Source organism: Opisthocomus hoazin, chromosome 15 (genome assembly GCF_030867145.1).
Source record: "Opisthocomus hoazin isolate bOpiHoa1 chromosome 15, bOpiHoa1.hap1, whole genome shotgun sequence".
Lineage (NCBI taxonomy): Eukaryota > Metazoa > Chordata > Aves > Opisthocomiformes > Opisthocomidae > Opisthocomus > Opisthocomus hoazin.
In genome coordinates, this window is record NC_134428.1 from 16,723,971 (window position 1) to 16,749,374 (window position 25,404).

The 25,404-nt window shown below is 41.0% G+C and overlaps 2 protein-coding genes across 7 annotated transcripts in view; one reads left to right on the plus strand and one right to left on the minus strand.

Annotated features, from left to right (window-relative positions):
* The window catches only part of IQCK (IQ motif containing K), a 46,977-nt gene extending 38,607 nt beyond the window's left edge, over nt 1-8,370 (plus strand). For all 4 annotated transcript variants that reach the window (XM_075436222.1, XM_075436223.1, XM_075436224.1 and 1 more), the window contains one exon: nt 6,903-8,370. Coding sequence is in view for 1 of the 4 variants with exons in the window: in XM_075436223.1 (XP_075292338.1) it covers nt 6,903-6,964 (62 nt within the window). In the remaining 3 variants the exon portion in view is untranslated. The remainder of the gene's footprint in view (nt 1-6,902) is intronic.
* GPRC5B (G protein-coupled receptor class C group 5 member B) lies at nt 8,294-25,104 on the minus strand. Of its 3 annotated transcripts, none has more exons than XM_075436221.1 (4): nt 24,951-25,104; nt 18,068-19,081; nt 13,294-13,406; nt 8,294-11,887 (listed from the first exon to the last, which is right to left on the minus strand). In XM_075436221.1, exons 2-4 carry the CDS (start codon nt 19,071-19,073, stop codon nt 11,843-11,845), a joined length of 1,164 nt encoding a protein of 387 aa, XP_075292336.1. In that variant the 5' UTR covers nt 19,074-19,081; nt 24,951-25,104; the 3' UTR covers nt 8,294-11,842. The 3 variants fall into 3 exon arrangements, with proteins under 3 accessions (XP_075292336.1, XP_075292333.1, XP_075292335.1); XM_075436218.1 differs by having other exon boundaries at nt 24,991-25,078; XM_075436220.1 differs by lacking the exon at nt 24,951-25,104 and adding an exon at nt 19,814-19,914.
* Nucleotides 25,105-25,404: the final 300 nt, after the last annotated feature.

The following is a 25,404-nucleotide window of genomic DNA, read 5'->3' on the forward strand; positions in this document are numbered from 1 at the left end:
AGCAGGGAAGTGCGGTCAGTCACTCCTAACGCAGCTGTGATGCGTCTCCACCTGTGTTATGAGGAAGGACTCCAAAGCTAAATATGCTTACCAGGTTCAGTTGAACCAGGGCAGTGTAGTCTGCAAAGTAAATAATCATGTCACATCAAAGCAGAATGAATTGAGGAAGGGAAAAATGTTAAATTCAGTACCTAGAAAAAAATGGCTTCACTGTGAAACTTCTTGGAATTCATTCCATAAAAAAATAAACATATGAGTATAGTCATGTGCTCTAATGGATCCTTATTACTGGGCCATAAATGAAGTTACAATCACATGCATGTTTGCAGGACTGTGTAGTTTCCCAAGGAAAATACTGAAAAGGGTATATATATAAATGGGACATCTTACACGAGGCCTAATAAAAATATTTAAAATGTACTGTAAGTAATAATGCTGGATTAGGAAAAGATGTAGTCTGAATAGCTAATGGATTTCTTAAAGGCTGCACCTCTGTGGTTTATTTAGGAAACTTCAGCTCAGTAAAATGTAAGGAATTCATCAGTTTTATGTGAGAGTTTATTTCTTTTTTTTTTTTTTCCCTCAGCTTTCACCAAGGGTGGTTGAAATGTAGTCATGTTTTAGGAAGATCTTAAACAAAATGTTTCTAATTTCATCTGCCCTCCTTCTACTGTAGCTGTAGTTCTTTAATTAATCTCATTATGGAGCTCTTGTAAGTGGTAACCTCCCCATATTACATGGTTTTACACTTTTAATGTATCTGTTCTATAACATATATATATATACACACATATATGTTAAGATCTGACCTGTTCAAGGTATTTGCTTCAATTACTTTGTTTCAAACTGAGCCATATAAACAGGTTTAAAGTGGAAGGCTACTTGCTGTCAGTAGGACGCTGCAATTAAAAGATTTTGACTCTGCTTTTGTTTTTAAACATTACTGTATTTACAGGTATTCGGTTGCTGCTATCTGAAAACAGAAGTGCTGCAGTCAACATGGTTTAAAATGGGTTCATATATGTGATTCCTTTTCATTTAAAAGCGCACGTATAAGGTTTCATTTGCACAAAAGACTTTAAAATTTCATTTTTTTTAAAAAAAAAGAAAATCCAAGAACAAAGCAGTGCCGATAGCTGAGTATGTGGTGGTTTTCATCAAGCCTAATTCAAGATGCTTGAGATGTTTCTGAAAGTTTAATCTTGGCACTAACAGCTGAGAATGTAGTGATAAAAGTCATAAGACTCATGATGCAGATTCTGCTTTATTGGTCCACGCCCCAGCCTCAGACGTCTTTGAAAAGTTATAAAGATTACAGTAACATTTAATTTCTGAAACTACATTGGGGATGTTTGAAGAAAAAAAAAAGGAAATATGATCATTTAGATAAGCTACAAAATACGTGATCTTCTGCACTGTGCTTACACAGGCACAGCAGTAGCTGCTAGCACAAGTCTGAACTAATCCTCCAGTACCAAAGCTGTATTTTTACCCATCGCTCTGCAGTTGTTAATATTGATTTGTAATGGAAAAAAAACAATTGCAGTTTGGTGATTTTTCTGTGGTTATATGAACATTTTTCTTTTGTTTTTTCTGTTTTAAAGGAGAGGAAAAATTCTTCATGGGTTTTGCAGTCTTCTTTTTTCTTCTTCTTTTAACCTTTTTCAAGATAATAGTGAAAAAATGGGAGGATTTTTATTGAAAATTCTGTTGCTGTTTTTTGTTAGTCATTTAGATACACAAACCCAAAATTTCTATTTATAACTATGAGATGTGTTAAAAGCCTGGAGCAAAGGCTGTCACCAGTTAAAAAGTAAAACCTCCAAACAGTCCTGCAGCAAAAGTAGACTTCAGACTCTTTCAGTTAAAAAAAAAAAGGGGGTGGGGGGTGGGGAAGGCACGGAGAGAAAGACCATGAACTGTTAGTGGAGTCTGAAAATACGATTCAGAGATTAGCAAAGAAGTGGGTGACAGATTGCAGAACGTACAAGCTTCTTGCCTTTAAACCCAGGCTGCCATATTAGTCACTTGGACGTCTTTTTTGATGTAACTGTCTTTTTTTTTTTTTTACCTGATCATTTGTTTTAGTCTGTGTAAGAGTTTAAATTTGGTGACTTTACAAAACCTATCATATTTTGCAAGTTGGAAACATTTCAGAAATAAGAGGGGCTAATGGGTGTCAATGCAGTTTTCGTGAAGCTGCCCAGCAAATCTGGCATTCCGGTTTTCTGCCCATGCTGGCTTCTGCCTATAAATCCCAAATCCCTTTTTGTTTTGGGGACCTGTCACTCTGGAATGGTTTCTCTCAGTTTCTGGTCACTTATTTCTATTTTCACCATTGTCTTTGGCTATCTTGACTATTTACATGGAAAAAACTGTCTTAATCAGATGCACTGAAGATGCACGGGTTGCCTTCATTCTGGATTTTTCTCTCAGTTCAGGGTCTTCTTCCCTAAACTGTTGTGTTTCTGTGATTCTGTCTTCGTGAATCTCAGGTCACTGAATGATTGGGAGGACACTTGGATAATCAGTAGCAATACAGTTTGCAGTGTATCTAATTCTGTGTAGTTTGTTCCCTCCTAAACTCAGGTGTTCGTGGCAGTTGTTCATCTAATCTAATGCTTGTATCTTCCAGTATTTCTCTTCTCTGTGTCCACCTTGAATTGTGAAAACGCCAACCAGATATATCCAAATGAATTCTTAATCTTTCTGTCAAAATATTAGGAAAGTATGATGCATTGCACAAACAAATTCTGCTAAAGATCTTTCAGCCCTTTTCTCCCATCTTCGTTACTGGATATTGGTGTTTGGGAGTCTCCTGTATGTCAGCTCTTGCTTCCCTAATCTGATCCTAAATGAACTGAAAAATGCCCTGAAATTATTTGTTCTCTAAAGCCATGGAGGCAAGACTTAGCATTTTACAAACTCTCTTGCTGATTTGGAGAATTAGGTTTGTCCCGTCACTTTTATGTGTCCATTTTGCAGAAGCCTCTTCTCATGAGTGATCCTCTGACAGTTCCATTTCAGATTCCTGAGTAGCAGGCATGTCTGTGGGCATAATTTCAGGTTTCTTTTTTGTTTGTTAGTTTTTTTAATGTGTCTTTTTTCAATGCATCATTTTCCTGTCACTAGTGACTGAAGATTTCCTGAAGTGAAAGGTTTCACTGATAACTGTGTACATGTTGACTTCCAATAGTAAGAGGCTAAACTTATACACACTTTATAAAGACCTGTCTCTTTAAAAGTCAGGTCTTATTTCAGACAGATTGCTGGTGGCTCCAATTTCACATTCAGGCTTCTTTGGCATTTCATTGGGAGGCTAGGGCTCCAATTTCACATTCAGGCTTCTTTGGCATTTCATTGGGAGGCTAGGGTGAAGCTCCTTTCTATATATATATTTTACTCTAAGCCCCTGCAAATAGATTTTCTTTAATGGATTTTCATCTTATAGTCAGAGTCTATGGTATTTTTCATTACTGTTTTCAACTGTTTAAATTACTAAATGTAATTCTCATAGTTCTTATGATTTAAACAACATAAAAAGCATGGGTGTATAAACCTTTCATAACCTACTGTCACAAACCAGTTGTATTATACAGTAGTGTATAAAGTAGGTCATAGGTTGTTCACTGTTATGCTGAAACAACCAAGTCTCAAACCAGAATGTCAGTCCTGATTCTGTTTTAGTGCATTCAGATGAGGGAAAATTGCCTCTGTTATACAAAATAGATGGTAAAGATATTTGAACTTAATGTATATATAAATAGGACAAAGCCCAGTGCTCACATGTCTAATAGGAGTTTTGCAGATTTTTGAATATTCCACTCCCAGGAGCTGACCAAAAACAGTAAATCCAAATACATTCAAAGCCAGTGCTTCCTTTAGCCATCATCTGTGCCTCAACACTGCAACACCTACATGATTAACTATGTGAAACGAGCTGCATTTGCAAGGAATGTGGCAGACAAACTAATAGCTAACTTTATTACAGTAGGAGTAGCAAGTCAAAAATAACCATTAACAGTTGTGCTAACCTCTTCAGAGCAACCCTCACCTCACTTCCAAGGAAATGAATCACAGTCTCCACTAGTGCTTATTATCGCAGTGATGGTTACAGTGTCCTATGATTTAGAGCATGCAGGTGACTAAAGCAGAGTTTAATCAGGTTCACTGTGTATTAAAAAATAAAAGTAATGAGACTGAAACATGCTGCTAACAAATTCAACTGTCCTGACAGTAGAAAGCATATGACCTGTATAGATAGAAGCTGTAATACTGGAAATAAATGAGATGTAATTTTCTTTTTTAAACTTAGCACTGTCCACTGTCATAGCATTGAAGGGCCTCAGTTGCTCTATGTTGTAGGACATAAAACAGAGCTGATGTTTTAAAACTATGTGAAATACTGTGATGCTGCTACCGGTGATTATGATTGTGTTACTTCTATTTAAATCTTATGTTGCACCTCCTTAAATTAGTGATTATGCATTCTCTGTAGACAATTTTCACACATTCTGTTACACAAACATCTTGGGAGTTAAGGTGTTTGTAATATTCACGGGAGCTGAATCCAGCCTCCTGTGAGAATGGTTTTCTTGGTGCTGCCACGGGACTGGCAGCAGTGCACAGCTGCAGTCGCCATCGCCGCTGCATAACGGGCATCCTCGGGCATTTTGTTCTGCCCAGTTATGTTCATACACCTTTCCCTAGCATGCAGGAAATCTCTGTAAAGAAAAAGAGACGGTCTCCACTGCAGTAGAATCGCAGTTCTGCAACAGTAGGAACCTGCCAGCATAACTGCACACAGTGACTAGGGACATAAAGGGATAAAATGGGAACTGTGCTGTTAAAGGTTCAACTTCTATTATTTTTTTTTTTAAATGCAACTTTCTCTTGCTCTGTTGAATGAATGATAGGACTCCTAAGACTAAAGTGATTAAAATTCAGCATATGAACAGCATGATTGTAAGTTAGTTGTTCATATTGACATTTAAACTATTCACTGCTTTTAGATATGTGTTATCTGAAAGAAATGGGCTGGATTATCAGCTGGTAGAAGCTGTTCAACACTTCATGGGAGCTATGCTAATATACAAAGTGAACATCTACTTTCGGCATTTCAAAATATTTTAAGCAAGTTAGTTCAGTTTGAGGTGTCACAGCCTGAAAAATACATTTTTCCAATGGAAATTTCTAGTGAAGAGACTTAGCCAGGCAGCTTCTTTCCCCTTCTTTCCAGCTTATCTGAATCTTGAGGACATCTTACTTTTCTGTCTGCATAGGAAGCAAGTATATGTCGAAAACTATTTAAATTACTGCCTGAAATCAAGATTCATGCTGACAGCCTGTGCTTCCTGGTTAGCGTGATGTGATTTGAAATTGTTATGCTTAAGTAACACAGGTTATGATAAGACATGGTCGCTCCTGACTAAAAGTACTGCTAGCAGCTACCTAAAACACCTGGTCATTTTAATGTCAAACAGTGTGTGTGAGCCCTGGGGGTTTTGAACTTGTTGCAATTTATATGAAGTATTTGTAAGAGCCAGCCTTATCACATGACAGAGTAACAGATAAAATTCAACACAATATTTAGTGTTTTCTATGTGGGACATTCATAGTCACTTGGGATATTTAATCCAGTCTGATTTTTCTCCTTACCAGCTGTACAAACAGACCATAAAATGCAGAAGGGTCTTGTGCCAGCAAGGCACTGGGCACATATTGCCTTGACCAGTGTAGAACACAGGGCGTATCCTGCCACTGCAGTCATGTGTTGGGTTTCTAAGGTGTTGTCTGTGCTCCTCCTCCTCATACATCACTTTTCGTGTATGTTTTCTGTGAGCCGAGATCTTCCAGGTTGGTAGCACATTGAGCACCTTAAATTAGCACATGGGCCTGTTGCACCCCAGTATTCCGGGTGTGTACCAAGAGGATTTTGGTTGCTGGTTTTCAGTTGCATGCCTCGGAAGGGTAACTAAGCTCTCCCGAAATTGTTCATGTAAAAAGAGATTTTTTGGTCTTATTTGGCCTTCTTTGCCTCTAGCATAACTTTTATACATAAATCTCCCAACAAACTTGCTTGATGTGAGAGGTGTACAGTACAGGTGCATTGTCTGAAGTGCAGGGAGTAGAAAAACAGATTTTTAGCTTTATAAGTTAAAAGACAGTTTGTAAAATATGAAAATACTAAGAACAGAATATGACCGCTGAAATCAGAGAAGTAGACTGAGGAACTGGACTGTTGTATCAGCAGAAGAAAAACATTAGGTTAATCTGTATTACAGCGCTCTGAAAGAATACAGAGCTTTGAAAACAGCTTTCACTAGGGGGTGGGACATTTTACTTTTATGTAGCGCTTTTGTTCATTTAGAATTGTTTACTCCAGCAAGCAACCCTGTGCTCTTTGTTTGACTAATTTTTCCCATTTGGCAGACCCTTTGCAATCACATGGATAACATTCTTCTTTCCACTGAGACATAGAAAAACTATTCTTTATTGACCTTGCTTGTTGTCCTAAATAACAAAAATATATTTATATACTAGGTGAACAGTATGATTTCATCACTGACTTTTTAATTGAGAATTCTTCAAAGCAAAAAACCTCAAAGAGCTGCTTTCATTGTTTTTGAACAATGCAGTAAGTTCTTACTAGCTAACAACTCTGCCCTCAGCTACACAGCACAGCTCCCACAGATGGCACTGAGAACTGTGTGCAAGTAGCTGAGTGCTGAAGCTGTGTCAAAACAAGAAAATGCCATGTATAGAAAAAACAGGTCTTTTGGGTTGGGTGGGGGAATTTTTATTTATTGAACAACAGAGTATTTGCTGTGGAAGTATGGATGTTTTTTTGTTTCTGTGGATGTTTTCACAAGTATTTAATGTTTTATTTTGTATCGTTCCAGTGGGAAGCAAATTGGAAGACTCAGAAGAACATACACCAAATCGTTCAACATCTCAATTTTAGTTTTCTCACCGATATCACAAAACACAGAGCTCATGGCCTAAACTTCGTGGCATTGATTTAGAAACACTCTTAGCATTACAGTTTTACATGTGAGGTGTTGTGAATCAAAGGGAGATTTTCTCCAGACCCAGCATGCCAAGTCAAAATTCAGTCCTAGTGTAAGTGAGCACAATTCTGTTAGAACAGATGAAATTGTGCACATTTAGCCAAAAATTTTGAGTCCATGTTTATCTTGTGTTCCTGAATGCTCACTTGCAAGCTTTTCTGACAGGGCCAAGACTGGATGAAATAAATAGGGTTACACTCACACGTAAGCAAGTGTCAAAACTAAGGCAAAAATCTTTATTTAGTCTAAACTGGAGTAACTTCACTGGCTTCTGCAGAGCTGTGATACACAGAGTCCTCTGTTCATAAATGGTCTAATTTTCAGAAACTCTGTGTCTCTGCAATTCCAACTGAAGGCAGTGAGAGCTAGGGTTGCTCTGCATTTCTGCACTGGGAGAAAGTCAAAGGCCCTTTTGTCACTACTTAGCACATGTGCTGAGAAAGTGTAAAATTAAGATCACTGTGATAGCATTTCAGCGATCTTGTGCATGTGTACTTACATAGGGTGTGAGCAGAATAAAAATCAGACTGGGCCCCCTGCTGAGCAGCCCTCGTTATTTTTTTAACCTCAGTCTTGTCAAGCATAGTCCTATTTAGGCCTTTATAATTTCACAGTTAGAAGACATTCACAGTTCTGCTACTAATTCCATACACATCAAACAAAGGTCTAGTCGTTTTGAATGAAAGCGTGATAAAACACGGCCACCCTGTAGCTCTTGCTGTGGTTCAATGTGGATTTCTTCCATCACTTATACAGACTGCCTCCCCTGTTATACCAGTACCCACGCTTGTTTTTTTCCTGGTTGGTGGTGCTGGTTGTTGCACCAGATCCAGAAAATCAAACCCTTTGAAGAAAAAACTCTCAACCTGCATCCTGCAACCCCAGCTGTCTGACCCTATCCCCTCCTTTTCACAAGCACTACCAACTGAGCCAGTACAGGAAACTGCTGAGCCAACTGGCAAAAAAAATATCACTTGTAGTGTTAAGAGTTTGGCTGCTCAGCTTCTTGACAGGCTCATCACAGGTCTGATAGGTGCCAGAGCTAAGGGTAGATGTGGGAATGTGGCCCTAGCCTCTAGCAGCCAGTTTCCCTTAGTTTAACTTAGCTTACATTGCAGAATTGCACCCATGGTATCACCACAGGACAAGGCGGTCCGTAGCACCATTAGCTTACTGTAATGGAAAAATTTTAGGTGGATTTTAACAGCAAGTTAACACAAACATTGTAAGTAAATAGTAAAGCCTTTATTCTCGTTAAGAACAGCATTTTGAAAATAAAACATTTGCCCATGCTTTACAACCTTTGTAGTTTTGTATATTTATGTACAGTTATCATGGTACACATTGATTGTCTTGAAAATCCTTTAAAGATGTACTTAATAAGATACCAGTATGCAACAATCAGCGGGAAAAAAGGGTACGTTATAAAACACACATTAATACATTTAATAAATATATATTATCTATCAAAAGTGAGCTTTAGCTCTCATCAGTTAATAAAAAGCACCTGCTTTAAAATCCTGTAAGTTAGTAGAATAGTCCAATTGTTTCATTATAAAAGCTAACAATGCTCCCTTTTGCATGGCCTTTGGTTAGACCCAAGGCATCAAGCTCAAACAAAGCCAACCAAGATGCCCATGTTTAGACTAAAAAGAGAAACATCTAGTTCTATAGTATTTCATGTGCCCTTTATAGAAACAACTGTATGTATTCAGAGTGTTCTTCTGGAGATGCTACATATTTTCTGGCAAGTGTCAAACGCTCTCTACTCATCTGAAAGCAGGACAGGCTCTCTATGGCTCTGAAGTTTTTTCTAGCCATTGATCAAAAGCCAGTTATTATAAATCTTGTTTCAGTAACAGTTTTTTTCAGATACTTTACGATTTGATTTTTCTGCATCGAAATGCCATGAGCACATAACCATCAAGGGACAGCACAGTAGCTTTTATAGCATAAAAGCGAATTATAATTAAATCAGCTGCGAAAGGCTTGTGCTTACTTACTTATTACGTTGTTCACAGATGCTCTACATTCTAGATAACTTTCATAAAATGCAAAAGTAAACAACTTGTTTCCTGTAACAAAAGTATAAGTTAACATAAAGGTGCCTTTCTTTGATTACAGTTTTATTTGGGGCATTTTTCATCACAGACTAGTGACTTACAAAAAGAAAAAAAAGTTGCTTATTACTAATTGTATAAAGTTGGAAAATAAAGACCCTCCTAATCTATTGCCACACCTTCACCACCACAAATTAAACCCAATCCTGCTGATTTTTAGTTTCGTGAATATCCCACATAACTAACCCAGTGAGATTAGTCACATGAACTTGTAGGATCTGGCCATATCTTTGCATAAGGCCTCAAATTCCAAACAACTTAATCAGGAGCAGGATTGGGAACTATTTATCAATTCAATCACATCTAGAAAAAGAAAAAATGTTTCTTAAGATAACTATATCTTGTACAGATTTTGTCCAAGGTCTGTAAAATGTGTATTATAATTCATAAATCTTGGTTGTAGCATGATAAAATTTATAAAAGAAAGCTGTCCTACCATTTATGCCATGGTCATCTTATATGTTTTTACAATAGAGTTTTATGAATTTGTGGTTTTTTAATTTGTTTTTAAAAGCAAAATTCTGCAGGCAAGTGATGGTAATAGGTTGCTTATTATTCCAAATGATGCATCTTCTGGGTAACTATCATTACCTTAAATACTATCTTACTTGATCAAAGCTTTTCTTAAAACAAGCAAAATGTATACCTAAGTCACTGGATAGCATGCAATATCCACCCCTACCCTACTTGGTTACTAAGGCCATCTAGTTACTTACAAAATAAAACAAGCAATCCGTAAAACAAGCACATGCTTCCTTTGCCTTGAGGAGGGAAGGGCAGGGGGGACCGAACATGCTCCTTTACTCATGCATAACAGAAAAGAGAAGGGCTTTGAAATAAAACCCTATAAGATGATCATGGCAAGAACGGCAATATATATTTTATTCCATATATATATACGTATATATCTGTGTGCAATACTTAGGGACTGGTCTTGCAGCCTCTGTACCTGTATGTAGACCTACTGATGTTGATGGGACTACTCGTGGGAGTACAGGTCTGCAGGACTAGGTTCCTAATTCAGTAGAAATGGAGGTACATGAAGAATCAGGAAGACTCTTGAAAAATAAAAAGCTTGTCTTTCTTCTGCAGTATACAGCAAGTAACTTCTTTCTGTGAAGCTACTAAGCTATTCTGTTATTTGTACATTATATTTTTTTAGTTTGAAAATATATTTTTTTATTACAGCATATGCAAAGTTTAATTGTTATACATTTCCTATGCCCTCAAGTAAAAACAATTAGCTTTTAGTATCAAGGAAAGCTAAGATTAACATTGGCCAAACAGTGAGGATACAATGATGTTTTCAATGTCCGATATGTATTAAATGTTAAATCAAGGAATGATTGCTTAAAGTTAATGAAAAACCATGGCACAAACGATGGGCAATGGGAACCTTTTAAATAACCTGGAGAAAACAAAGACACGAAGCTTTGAGAAAGTCTGCCTTATATCAACCCAAAAAAGCAGAGGGGAGGGGAACGAGTAGGGAAGAAACCACCTCGAAAAACCTAAAACAACAACAAACCACCTCCAGCACGGAGATTCTACTAGCTAGACACCAAAATGCACAACCACATTTAAATGCACAAACAACTGCCGTCAAGGGAACTACTCCTACGACGAGGGCTTAGCAGGGGAGGCATGGACACCATCTGCTGCTGCGTTCCTCCTGCAAGGTGCTCGGCCCTCCCCGCTGCCACCGCTCCCCGGCTTGCCCGCCTCAGCCCAGCAGAACCGGCTGGCTGGGCAGTACCGGGGCTTGCCTTCAATCCACCGTCACAATGAACCAACTCCTGACAAACTCGAGTCACGTTCTCTCCCCAGCTAAGTCTAGGCAAAAGTGTATCCCTCCAAAGCGTCGCTCAATGGCTTCGTCTGCAGGAGACGTGAGAGCAGGCAGCTCTCGGCTCGTGCCTGGAGCACCGGGGAATCGATCCCATGCAGCCCAGGAGATCTGCCGCTGTGCCGGACCTACGCTTTTCCCCTCTGCCTCAAGAAGCTCTGTAACTCACATGAAACACGCATAGACCTTTCACCCCTCCAGAACCGCATCTCCTACACCAGCTTTTTAAAGAGAAGAGTACCAGCCCACAGTGTAATGGTAATGTCGTTGCCACAGAGTGACAGTGCTTAACTACACACGATGCTGGCATGACTGCACAGTACAGCTAGATAATGGAGCAAACAAGGTGCTTTTCATGACGTTTGAAATGAAGGGGAAAGCAGAAAAACAGAAAGAAGCCCTGCATGTTTTCACGCTAGTGGCAATCTCTTGTGGCAACATGAATGAAGTTTAGGTGAGAGGAGGGTGTTTTGCAAGCAGCTGGCAACCGACAAAAAAAGGCTTGCCTCACACACTAGTTACAGACGAGAATATCTTACATTTCAGGATACAATATTCCCCTCTACCAATTTAAGGTGTGCCTACTTCTATTTTAAATTAGATTCAGCTTCAGTTTTACAATTTTGTTTTTGCAATTATCAGTTCAATGGTGTTCACACTTAGACAAAATCCTCTGCAGGATTTCGAAAGCTCCTGGATGTTTTGGTGCTTTGTTCTGGTGCTGTTCTGGATTCCTCCCTCAAAGACACACTGCCAGGGAACAACATCTGCAACAAGGATTCTTATTCTCTACAGCCTACAGCCTTTCACCAGAGGTGTCGTCCAGTGTAACTTGGCGGAGCAGTTGGTATCTGGAAATAAGGATAGTAAACCCATAACTGAGAGAACTAGTCTGTTCAAAAATCAGTGTTATCATGCTACTTGTACACGACAGCTTTCCAGACAGTATTTCCGGAGCAAAGTGATACAAGGAAACTCATCTTCCACCCATACAGCACATTGCACTCTCTGTAAAAACCATGACAATATATACACATTAATCTCTCATTTCACTATCTGATGTTCTCCAGTAAGCTTGTATCCACCTCAAAACAAAGCAAACAAAAAAAACCCCTCCAAACAAATTCTCCAGCTTCTCATCCTTAACTGCCTTTTGCCCGAGCAGCATCATCTGGTATCAGAAGACGTAGGCATAGATGAATCCAAGCATCAAAAGGATGCTATTCATTACTACAGTGAGGCACAAGCCTTGCCATTTTATTCCCGTTGATGTGTTTCCCGCTGTTTTACCCACAAGGATTCTCCTGTGTATCTAGCCCCTCTCGTTCACTAAAATCGACCAAAACGTTCCTTCTTTAAAACCAAAAAGAGACCAGCAATCACATAGCATTATTTGGTTTCAAATGTCAAGGTTGAGTTATGGAATCAGCTCATGATTCAAAATAAAGAAAACCCAACTCACATGGGTATAAACTGGCTCATGGGTAGATTTTTAAGAAGCATGTAAGTATGCATGAAAAATATGGGGATGGAAATCCTTTTTCAACAGTATGCCTGCTATATGAAATGTCTTCAAGTGCAAATTACACATTATGTGAAAAACATTTAGAAAGTCTGTTTGGCATCACTACGCCACTCTTATAAAATACAGGCTGCAGAAAAACAGGTCTATCAAAGAATGGCATGCCAAACTATTGTCTCACAAAGAAAAATCAATGCTATTAACATTAAAATATTCTATATTCCTCTTTATGATTCCCCTTCCCAGAGACGTACACATCTGCAACTTACAAAGAATTGCATACATTTTACAAGAAAATGGAAGACAGGTGAGAGACCACCGCTATCTGCAACAATGATTCATTGAAGTAATGTACTGGCCTGTAAACATTTGCGTGACTCACAGCATCTTGAAAAAAAATCGGGTTAGAAATTGTGTCTCTTAATACTTATGTTAAATACCTTAATACAAATTTAATTTGAAAGGGCCATTGAATATGTGGTGTCACCAAATAACTTGGTTCACAGAAGCTGCCTGCAAAATGTGAATGGCCAAGTAAAGAAATGCAAAATACTTTGTAACAACATCTTTTCTAGAGGGAAGGGAAGCATTACATGCATACTTGCTGCCCGAATTTTCATTTATAGCTTCCCCCCCCTGCTGTGAGTAAGCTAAAAGCAGGCTTTTCAGTTAGTAGTGGTTGTATATATCAGTGCATATCAAAGATTTCTTAAAACATCACATTTTGATACTTACAGTCCCACCATTTAGCACAACTGCCATCTCAGTTGGCTGATAAACATTGCTTCTAAAAGGAGCGCTAGGTCGGCTTCCCAAACTGCCGTTTCGAAATCCTGCCGTTCTTAGTGCTGTGTTTAGAACAGAGAGATCGTTCTTAGGGACACAAGTAATGCTGTGCACCTCCTTTGAAATCATAACAATACCTTACTTCCAGTTTAGCTATTGGTAACTGTGCCATTGATTTTTAACTTTTCTGCTGCCATACCAGTTTTCACATTGCATTTGAAGCAGTTTTTCTTACCTAGTTGGGGATGGATCTCAGAAGAATCAGTTTTACATAAAATTAACAGTTTGCTGTGGAATGGGAAAAAATTTATTGGAACAAAATTTTTTAAGTTTGCTTAGTCTCATTTCAGTAGGAGTTAAATGTCTTCAGTCACTGAATTTTTGATTTATCTTGCACAATGTATTTTGCAAAGTGCTTACTGTATTGGTCTGGATACTGTGGGGTTAAGTCAAATGATATTATGTTTTGCTTTCTATCAAATTCAGAGGACAGGGATCCAAAACATTGCTCGAGCCAGTAAGCATGCTCACAACCCCCCTGAGCATTACTTCAGCGTGACTAGCGTATAAGGATTTTCCAGATGTTTCAGATTACATTTACTCTGAGAAACTAGAAATATGAAGTAAATATTGCTTTTGAATAGCTTAAACATGGCAATTAACTGAAGCAAAAGAGAAGACACTGATTGTCCTTCTCAATGTTTACACCAGAAATACATCAGTCTCTCCACTAATTTTAGCACAAGTTTGGATTCAAGATGTATGTTCTGAATGAGAGATATGCACAGTTAGGGATACACTTCTTTCTCTCCAAACCAGTCCAGGGGACTGGCACACACAAACTCTCTTTTTACTTCGGGGGTAAATAACAGCTTCCCTGACTTCAGATGCGGCCAGGGAACAGAGCTCTTTTATCCACACGACTTGGGTGGTTACAACAGGCAATGCTCATCTGCGAGCTGGTAAACAGAAACATGCCTAGTTCGGGCACCTGGGGCAAGAATTTCTCTTATGTTTAATTCAAATTACAATTCTACACCCTCTGGCTGAAATTGTGAATGAGCTAAAGTTCACACGAATTTCAGCAGGGACTTTAACGAAGCCAGGATTTAATACAGTTGCACTGTGTGGAACAAGAGTTAAATGGATCCTCCTGCCATATGCTGTCCTCTGTCCACTGCTACTCCTCTCTTTGGGAGTTGTGCACACCCATGAAGAACAGTATTGATTTAGCACAGATACTTAGAAATCCAGCCCTGCAAATGCTCAGCTGCTGATTTCAGATACAGAGACGCTCACTTGTTCTATATTTAAAAATTAGGTATTTTTGCAGAACACTGGAAGAACAAAAGATGAAAATGCCTATACTAGAATTATGTAATTTTTATTTTATATTTAACTACCTCAGGGTCAGTAGTATTCTTTCTTTGTAGACTGGCTTCTTATTGTGTGTTAAACACAAATGATTGCACTGGTATTTGCTAGTACACATAAAGAAAAAAACAAATCTCTTTCTAATGCATACTATCATTAAAATATTTACACATTTACACAAAATATTTACACAAGATTTCCATGGTGATTTTAGAGTTATCTTAAAGAGCCAGTAAATTCAATTTCATGTGGCTAAATTTTCCTTCCCTATTATTGCAAGAAGTCTAAAAATCTTTTAATGTGAGAATCAGAGACAAAGCTTGTGGACAAAATACTCACTTTGGAATTTTTTCTCATACCAGTCTTAGCATTTTTCCTTGTACTTTTTCTATTACTATTAAGTACATCTACTTGTGTAGAGGATGTATAGGTAAAAAAATAAAACAGTGCCAAGAAGGCTTGAGCAAACATCGTGTCAAAGTCTCCTTTTCACACAAAATTTACATTTTGTTAACTGTTTTTAGGCATTGGCTCTGAGGGCGACCTGTAGCACCAAAAGTTATCAAATGAAACTCAGTGAGTACCAACGCTGCTGAGGCTTGCGCTTCTTGACAGATGTAGCACTCTACATTTCATATCCAGATTTTTCATGTATAAGGCAAATTCTCTTTGCCTCACAGGAGCTGCCCTACTAGCGCCCATTGCACTTCCAGAGAACACTGAGGACTCATTCAAGTTGCCTCTTTCCAGGGTTTCTAAATAACTAAATATTGAAAATAACTCTTTTAAGTAGCTATTTCAACTTATATGAATATTAAAATCCCAGATTAGTAAGGTGCTTAAATGATATTTAAATAACTGCCTTTAAAATAGTTTTGCTTTACTAATGCTTAATGGTATTCCTGGAACAGAGCAGCTCTTGTTGGTATGTATAACTTGGGGTGACGTTTTGCTAAGGAGAGAAACTAGGAGAACACATGTTTGTTTGAACCTGTAGCTTAAGAGTTGTTCAGATTCTTCAAATCCTGCTTAAAATCTTAAAAAAAAATAAAGAAAGGCAAAATTACTAAATTCCTTTATACAAGTAATGGAAATAACAAGAATTAATGGAAAAATATGTTTATCCAAGCATGTTTTCTGTTTAAAGCTAACTAACTGAAACAAATAATACAGTCAGGGAACTATGAGATTTTTTCTGGCTATCATGTCTTCCAAAATTTTTCAACTAGTAGATCTTAAATTCTTAAACATCATTCTTACTTATAATTGAAGAAAGTACCCTTCCTTTAATTTCTGAACTCTTAATGATGAATTCTTGAATTGAGGTTAATTAGATGAATAAAAGAGAACATTCTCTGCATACCTGCAGAGAGCCAATTGCTAATAGACTCCAGGTGCTTAGCCACTGCCAACCGTCAGTACAGTGATCTGACTTCAATTAACGCTTCAGCAGCCATAGTATGTGACTTGAATATTATTGCCTGTACTTGCTTTAATCTCCACCATACTAGTCAGTTTTGTCTCCAAAGCCTGTTGTCCTAAGCCCTTACTTAAAGAACCACTGCAAAGGAATAATGAATCTGTTTTGATTTATTAAAAATGTATGTGTCCTTCTCCCACATGCCGTAGGAATAGGAATGACATGCATTTATTATGATAAATATTAATAAGAGCATCAGATAAGGAAATCTATTTTGTATTGTACTGCGTAAGATTCAGATTAAAACAGAAGAACATAAACTGCACTGTAACAGACACTATAATGATTTTATAGCTATCATATATCTATCCATTTCACTAAAAAACTTTATCACTGAATGATTAGATCAAAAGGGAGCTTACAGTTCTTTTTTAAAATGTATGCATGAACGGGAACAATACAGAGTGAAAGATCCAATTTTGTTCTTAGATCTGCCTCAGACAGAAATAGCTCCACCAAAGTCACTGCAGTTATCTTACTATGAAACTAATTTTTTGGAGATGGAGGACAGTAAAAAATAATTTAAAAAAAAAAAAAAGATGAGCGCTTTTACAGTCCATCGTGAAGTTGCCTCTGCTGCTCTGTAATGTTAGTAATAAACAACCATTCTTCTATCCCTGTGATTTTTTGAGTTTTTTACCTCTGCGTTTGGTATACACTCACAGGATCTTAACTCCTTTCTGTTCAAAGCTTTCATACTAGGAGACCTTTCAAGTTCCTGCTAAAACACTTACGGAGGAAAAGGCCTTCCTGACCCAACACTGTGACAAACAAGAGTGGTATCTTCCTCACATCTGGGCTGTGTCCAGAGGAAACATCAAACCCAGAGGAAATCAAAGTTACATGAAGATGAGCGGGAAGGCGAAGTGCCTGGACAACACGCCCCAAGCCTTCTTTTGGGGGCTGCCAAAGCAATGTGGCAGCAATTGGCTGGGATACCAAAGCCCTCTTCTCAATTACAGCGACTAAACCGCAGTTGGCCCAGTGCTGAAACCCTCACTCCAGCTGTGGGACAGCACCAGACCGCGACCGGCCCTACAGAGCACCAGCGGGCTGGTGCTCGCGGTCGCTGGCCGCACAGGATCCCTGTGCGTTTCCCGGTACGGGTTAGACGCTCGGCAATGGTCTGGATCTCTCCAGCGAACAGCTGTGGCTGGCCCTTTCAGTAATCGCTCAAGAACATTTTCACTGCAGATTTTAATGACGAGTCCTCACACATTGTGCTATGGCACCAAGCTGCTATGACAAGGAAAGCAACCATTACCTGGCAACCTCGATCTACGCACACTCTGTTCAGACGATAAAGCTGTCAGAACAAAGACCATCTTTGAACTTGGCTACGTGCCACTTTGCATTCTTCCCCCCCCCAGTGTCACAAAGTGACATGAAGCCCATTTTAATAGGAATATAATTAATATTAATTATTTTGCTGCTCAAGAGGCTGAGCATTTTGTAACACAGAGCACTTGATTATTTTCTTGGGTTTTTTGAAAATACTTCATATTAAATGTTGTTAACTAATAATGACAAAAAATATCATTTAAACTATTTTAGAGTAAAGGCTATTTTGCCACAGTGAATTTTTTTTGGCTTTCAGTGTTGGCTTTGCATTTGAAATTGTTCCATTTTTCAGTGAAAAGACAACATGCAGAAGAATCATTTTAACCAAAGATGTTTTTTCTGTATTGCATTTTTTCCATTTTTCCACCCAATAGGTGATATCTTAATAAAAACTGTAAAAGGGAAAAATATGTAGTGTCAAAAATACGGCATTTGTAATAACTCATTTTGAACACCTGAAAAATGTCTCATACAGATTATTTTCTTGGCAACTACAGAAAAATATAGTCCTCTACAGTAAATTCTTACCTGCATTATGCTCATCCATTGAAAAGGCTTTATTTTCCATGTAGCTCCGAGGAAGCTGTATATCTTCCTCAAAAGCAGTTTCACGCATCCTGGGCTGCGAAGTATCAAAATAATTGGGAGTGTTTTCCTGCTGCGATGGAAGGATGGTACAGTGGACCTCTGGGATGGCATGAAAAATAACAAACACCCAACCACTGGACACCAGTGCAATAGCAAGAGTGGGATCACTCCATTTGTCTCTTCTCTTTAGCTCAGCATTACCAAAGAGGTACATAGTCATCCAGGCTACCCAAATCAGAACGGAAAAAAAAAGTGTTATGATGAGGCATACTCCATTTTTCTTCCATTTCTTAAACTTCCCACAGAGAGTGAAAAGAGAAAATCCCATGGTAAATACCATCAGGAACATAACATAAATCAAAGCCATAGCAAAATCCATTGGTTCGTAGCTGCAGGCCAACTTGTTATCTCTGACAATTGTCAGTATTAACCACTCGGTTGCAATGATGACCTGAACGAGCATGAGGCAGATTGCCACACCAGCTAGATGCCAGCCAGGTGGACTCTTCCCATGCTGAACTAGTCTGCGAAGTCTCCAGGCTTGAGCTAGCAAGCATGAGAAGCACAAAGCAAAGATAACTCCCCACAGAAATCTTCGGGTGGAGCACACCGTTTCATCTTCTTGTATGATGAAAGCAAACGTCAGCCCAAACAGTCCGAGAGTCCCAAAAAGAAAGAGGAAATGCATTCCCAGGGGACTCTTCTTCTCCTTGTCCTTGATGAAGGGCAGCCTCACCAGCAAGATCAGCATCAGCAGCAACGTGGTCAGCACACCTGCCCCTGCCACTGCCTCCACGACTATTCCCCAAATGGCATCCAGGTCACACAGGTACACGTACTGAGGGAGGAGATCCAGTCCGCACCCTCTAGACGTACTTGAGTTTTCAGAAGAGCCATAGCTGATCACGAAGAGGAGGAAGAAACCAATGGCTGGGTAGGTTTTCATTTTTCTGTCTGAAACAACAAAATATTGAATTGTTTAGCTACAGTTCACTTTGGAGGATTTCACAGCAATTGGAAGCGCAGCTTGTTTCAGCAGCCTATGTTTACTGGGTTTTTGCGCTGGATTTGCAGCTGGCATAGCCCACCCCAGTCCCCTCTGCAGCCCTCCCAGAAAGCTGCTTTTGCCTGTTGTACTCCGCATGCAAACTGACTCATTTCTGTGTTTGCACAGATTGAAAACATTTCCAAACACTGAACCAGCAAATATCCTAAAGAATTTTAGGATCTGGTTGTTTATCCTAAACAACCAGAAGAAATTACGTATCCTGTTGCAAAATAATACGTTATCTACAATACCTTATTATTCAAATTCAGGTGCTTAAAGTATCTGTAAATTGCACTGGGCCTGATGCAAGTGTAAGTTGTATCAGGACTTGACTGTTTCACAGTCTTGCTCCTTTTACTGGAATAAAGGCAGAGTCAAAACCACTTTTTTTTTTTTTTTTTTTTATGATAGAGCAGTCCCAGGAAAATAAACATTGTACTTTTTTTTAAAAGGAAAATCTTGTTTTCATAGTCGATCAATAGGCAGTTATAACATTCACTCCTTCCACCCTCTTCCAAAACCCAGGTATCAGACTGCATTTGCAAATCGGAATAGTTGGCCAGAGCAAGCCCATATTCTGTAACAATGGTGCACACATGCAGTGTCATCAATCAACTAATCAAAAATGAATGACTCACTGTGCTTCTTAGCGAGTCCAAAGCCATTCAGAGGAAACAAACAAAAAAAAACAGAGCATCACTTTCCCCGCTCCGGAGTGAACAAGGGTAAATGCGCCAGGAACACAACACGTCCCGCTCCACCTGCGGGACCAAAAAAAAGCCTGGACGAATCCCAGCTTCAGCTTTAGGAAGAACAGGGTTACAGGCTTTAAAAAGATACATGTTATGGCATTTGCTTTTATTAAGCAAAGCAGGACAAAGGAGATTGTTAAAAATGTAACCTTTAAACGAACAGTCTGCCCCAGCGACAGCTGCCCTGTAAGGGCAGTCTGCAGCAAACACCCAGGCACCAGCTATGAAACCTGACGCTCTTAACCTTCACTTGCATGAAAACGTTCAGAGTAAGGCTCCCCTTGGTGTGGTGCGACCATAGAAAAGCACCATCTAAAGAGGCAATAAGGTTAGCCATCTCGCTCACGTGACGTTTCAGGCATAAAGCGAGAAGCAGACAAACTACCGGTAGTTTTTGCAAGGTAGACAAACAGCCCTGAATGACTACCCATCTAAAGACATTTCATAAATCAGAAATACATGTAATGAAAACATCAAAAAGCTTAATAAGAGTTGAAAATGGTTTAAAGTAACGGTGCAATGTTGTTGTATTGAACATGATCAGCCATAACCAATACAAAAACTTTTTACACAGACTGTCCGGAACTGCACAGCGTCTCTTACAGCTGAGAACTACAGGGTTTCTTCCTCTGCATGACAGTCACATAACGACCAAAGTTAAATCTCGAGGATCTTGCTCTTCAAACTAATGTTCATTCCCTTTTCACTGAGTAATGACCAATGCCCATTTTCAGCCTCTGCCAGGAGACAGATGATGGAAATTATGGTGTTTCCTATTAGAGGCACCAGGACAACAAATGTGCTAATATAAATGCGTAATGACTTTATGGTCTTCATTCACACAACAGACACAAAGGCTTATTACAAAACGTCATCTCAGAGGTGGAAACTGTGACAAATAATGGGATCTGGAACTGGACAAACAGGAAAAGGGTAATCGATGATCGTTGCCTGCCCATAGAAATTACAGTATCCTTGCACTATTGAAAGGGCTACACTGTTCTAATGATGCAATGACCTGCAGCTAATGACTAACGATTTTTTTCTACCTAGCTGTAATTTACTTTATGGCGAATTGGTAGAATATTTACTTGTTTATATCTGATTGTAGAACAGGTTTCTCAATGACTGTCACAACACTTCTGCTAAAAACACTGACTTCACAGACGGAAAACTAATCATCAGTGAAATATATTCATATTTGTATTGAATATGGTTACGCTCAATAAATCTCCTTGCCCTATGAGTACATAATTAACTAGAAGGAAACATTCTGAAGGTAATTTTGCAATTCCTTCTGTGCATAGGCAGTCCCTACTTCAACTAGGGCATTTACTCTTTAGAATATCCGAAATGTCCTAAAAAGTGTGAAATGGCCAGTGCCTGCTGATACAAAGGGAGGAAACCCACTAGGATCTACTAAGGCAATACTGCAAACCACTGGTACCAATTTCAAGAAGCAGGAGGTCATGTGGAAAATTATTCAAAATTCATTCTAAATGTCTCCGAAACTGGAGACAATAAAGAGCCCTGAAGTGAGGATCATGTTAATTTTCCACTATCCTATCACTTACAAATTATGATAGGCATGTACTAAGCTGGTTTCAATACTAGCTTTGTTTATTAGCTACTCTCCAAAGACCTGGGGGGTAATGAATTAAGTGCAAGTATCTCCAGTTCTAAGATTTTTTTCCAGTTTTCTGGTTACTTTATTCATGTCATGTAACCCTCATGTGATTGAGCTATTCTAGGACAGTCTGTTACCATGGAGATTGTGCTGCATGGGTAAGCAGTCATATTGTCAGCCCATCATTTGTTTCCTCTTCCTATTTGGAAGTGTTTTGGAGGGGGGAAGGGAGGGTTAATGAATTTTGAGCATTTCCCCCTCCACAAAGAAGTGGTTTCTTTTGGAAACTTCTTCTGGCAGGGGGAATTAAGCTGTGACAAAATATATTTTGAGAATTCAGCCGAAATATATGTTCAAAAATTCAGAGATGTTCAACTCAAGAGTTTTCCCAACTTACTTCCATTTGTGAAACGACCTTTGGAAGAGCTGATGGAGATAAACTGTGGTTCTCTTAGCTCCTAGAGAGCTATAGGATTGACCAAGAAATCTCTAGGACTGCTGACAGATATTCTTGGTGCAAAATCATATTCCTGACAAATGTCAGTAAGTCTCGCTAAACAGCAGACCCTGTCCACGTCAAAGCTTGCAAGCAGGGCTCGAAACCTCCAAACGAGGAATCGTTTCCTCACTACTGCTATCAATATAGCCATGTTTACAACCTATTTACTATGTATTTCTGCCTGACTAGGTAAAAACCGGCAACGTTAATAATCAGCCCCCATGACGATACCAGCCCAAATCATCTTTCCAGCACCGGTACTCAGCACTGAACTCAGACAACTGTACAGACACGAGAAAATACTGCATTACAACATACAGGGTTGGCGAGGGAATACCACAGCTTTAGACGAAACCATAGATTCAATAAATTTAAGGGAAAACTAGAAAGTCTTTTTCTCAGAAAAGTTGTTTTGGCAAAGAGAAGTATATCAATATGGGATTTTTTTATCAGAATAGTGTCTTCCTCAAGCCTGTGCTGTGGGTGGAATGACAGAGTCCTGTGTCTCTCGAGATTCTGTAGTAAAATCTTCTGTCTGCACATTATCCCCAGTAGTTACCTAAATCAGTAACTGCAGAGGAATAATATTTTTACCTCTTTATGCCTAGATTAGCTCTTAGCAAAGTTATGCAACCTCACAGTAGTAACAATAACGCTGCTTGACTGGCACTTCATTTCTGCTATTACCAGAGAGCTACAACAACAGTAATACAGAAACGTCACAGAAACATTCCAGCACAGATACACTAAGTGGCGCCGATATATCCCCTGCACAGCTGAATGGAACCATTCATACAGAAGGAAATCAACTTGAGACTTAGTTTTTTTGTCCTCAGATTCCCCTCCAAAATCATATTTCATTACAAGTACTTAAGCCAACATACCTGAGCCCAGAGCAATCACAAGCATTTAAAATGAATCAGTAAGCCTTAGACATTTCAGGCAAAAGCAGCAAATAATTGGCAGGACTGTTTGCAAGTCCAGTCCTCAATTTTTTGTCCAAAATCTGCTCTAAATGATAACAGTCATAATTCCACTTTCAACAGAGTTAAGTCCCCTACGTTATCTGGTGTAGAATCGCTACAGAAATGGCAGGCACAAAGCTGCCCCAGCCGGTATGAAGTACAATTACAAGCAACTAAGCAGAAACAGAAAAATTTCAATTGTCATCAAAAAGTTGTCATGGTTAAAAAACATTGAGGCTTTCAATAGCTACACTCTTCCTACACAAGACTGCAAATATCTCTTATCTGGTCAAAAAGATACTGCTGTATGCTGCTAGAGAATATACATAAAGAACAAATCTGTAACCGTGCAAAGACTTAAGGTTAGGCTATTCATGGTTAGATGTATTATCTGTTCCCCTTTTCAGAGCCCTAATGTTCACCAGCTGGTACAGGAAGATGTTTTTCTTCTCTGTGATTGGATGCAATCTAGTAAATAAAAGAAATAGTGGCACAAATAGTAACCTGCTCTGCCATACACAGGCAGAAGATGGGCTCACTGTACAATTTCTGAAAGAAAGCTGTCCCCACCACGAAGTGTTGTGGAGAGATGCTAGTGAGCGAGGAATTAATCACAACACGGGATCTCTGCCAGCTCCTTCTGATCAGACCTGAAGAATGAGCTTCAGGACTGATAACAGAGCACAGCAGCCAAGCCGAGATCAGACCACTGAAAAGATGTGGTTCCAGAATAATAATTAATAGTGCAATTGTGCTTTGTATGCAAAAATACAGCAGTGATTTAGACATCCCCTGCGTCAGAATACACATTGTGCTACCTGACGCCTGATGGCCACAGAAATCAAGACACCACTCCACAAATGACACATAGAAAAAGTACTGCTTTCATTTAGAAATACTTTGCAATGCTGAACATAGCATGGTAGGACCTTCCTGGTGTTCTAGGCGCTCGCAATTCCCTTCAGAATTCAGATTCTGTGTATCGCCTGTGCCTGGGTACTTCTGGCTGTAACGCCTGACGTCCATTACACTACTGACAGCAATCAATGGTAGCAATCAATGTTTTTCTGTTCTTTGCTAATTCTCAGACTGTTTCTACTCATGTCACAGCCTCGCGACAGACGGGCTTCCTTCACCCGATTTCTTCCGATGCAGCGAGAGAACACCTCGGCACCGTCACTCACTGCCGGTCTAGCGGCAGGCGCGGCACCGGCACCCCGCACCGCCGCCGTGATGACCAGCCGCGGGGTTTCGGCCCAGCCCGCGGGCAATCCTGTTAGCGCGGGGATAAACCTCGGCTCAGGTGCAAACAAAGGCTTCACCGGAGTGCTAAACCCTCTCGCTGCCGGGCTTCGGGGAGGGGTACCGCAGCGACGGACGGGGCTTCTCACTCGCCAGAGAGAACGCTGCCGCGGCGCTGCACTGCGCCCGGCGCCCCCCCCACAGCAGGGGGGACCAAGGAGCGGCTGTGCCCCCCGGCCGGACCCCCCCGCTGCCCCCAGCCCCCCCGCCGGGCAGCGGGTGCTGCTGCAGGCACCGGAGCCGGGGGGAAGCCGGGCGGCCCCCTCCCCGCAGCCCGGTACGCAGCCGACCCCGCTCCGCTCTCCCCTTAACCCGCCTGCAGCCTCCCTCTCCTCCTCCCGCAAGAAGTCTGTCCCGCTCCAGCCTCCTCTCTTTTGTCCCCTCGCTCGTTTCTCTCTCCGGTTTCTCTCTCCAGTCTCTCCCACCCCCGCCTGCCCCCGCTCTCCGTCCCCATCCCGTCTCCGAACTCCTCCGCCCTGCCCGCGGCCCCCGGCCCCCCCGTCCCGCCCTACATCCCGCCTAATCCCCCTCCCGGGCTGCCACCCCCGGCCCGCAGCCGGGCTCCTCCCGCGGGCAGCGCCCCGAGCACAGCGGCCCCGGCCCCGCGCCGCGCCGCCCCGCCCCGCTCACCCGCCGGCTGCCGTCCGCCTGCCCGCCCGCCGCAACTCACATCCCGGCACCGGCGGCGCGGCGGCTCCGTGGCGGGGAGGGAGCGCAGCGCCCGGCCCCCCCGTGGCGGGTCATGGAGCGGCCGGCGCGGCGCGGTGCTGTGCGCTCCCTGCCCTGCCCGTCGCGCTCTGCGCCCGCCGCCCCGCTGCGCGACAGCCCGGCGGCCGGCCCCCTCCCACCGCCCCGCCCCGGCACGGGCGCGGCGGGGCCGGGCTCGGCGCGGCACCGGGGCGTCCCGGTAGCGCGGGGTGCGCCGGGCGGGCGCACACACACACGCACGCACCCCCCCCTCCCCGCAGAGCTGCGTGTGCGGCGTGGCACGTACTCGCCTCCCTGAGCGAGCCTCCCGCCGCCCGACCCGCGCTTGGCCGCGGCGGCACGCGGTGAGGGGGCGCGAGCCGCCCCGCGGGGACCC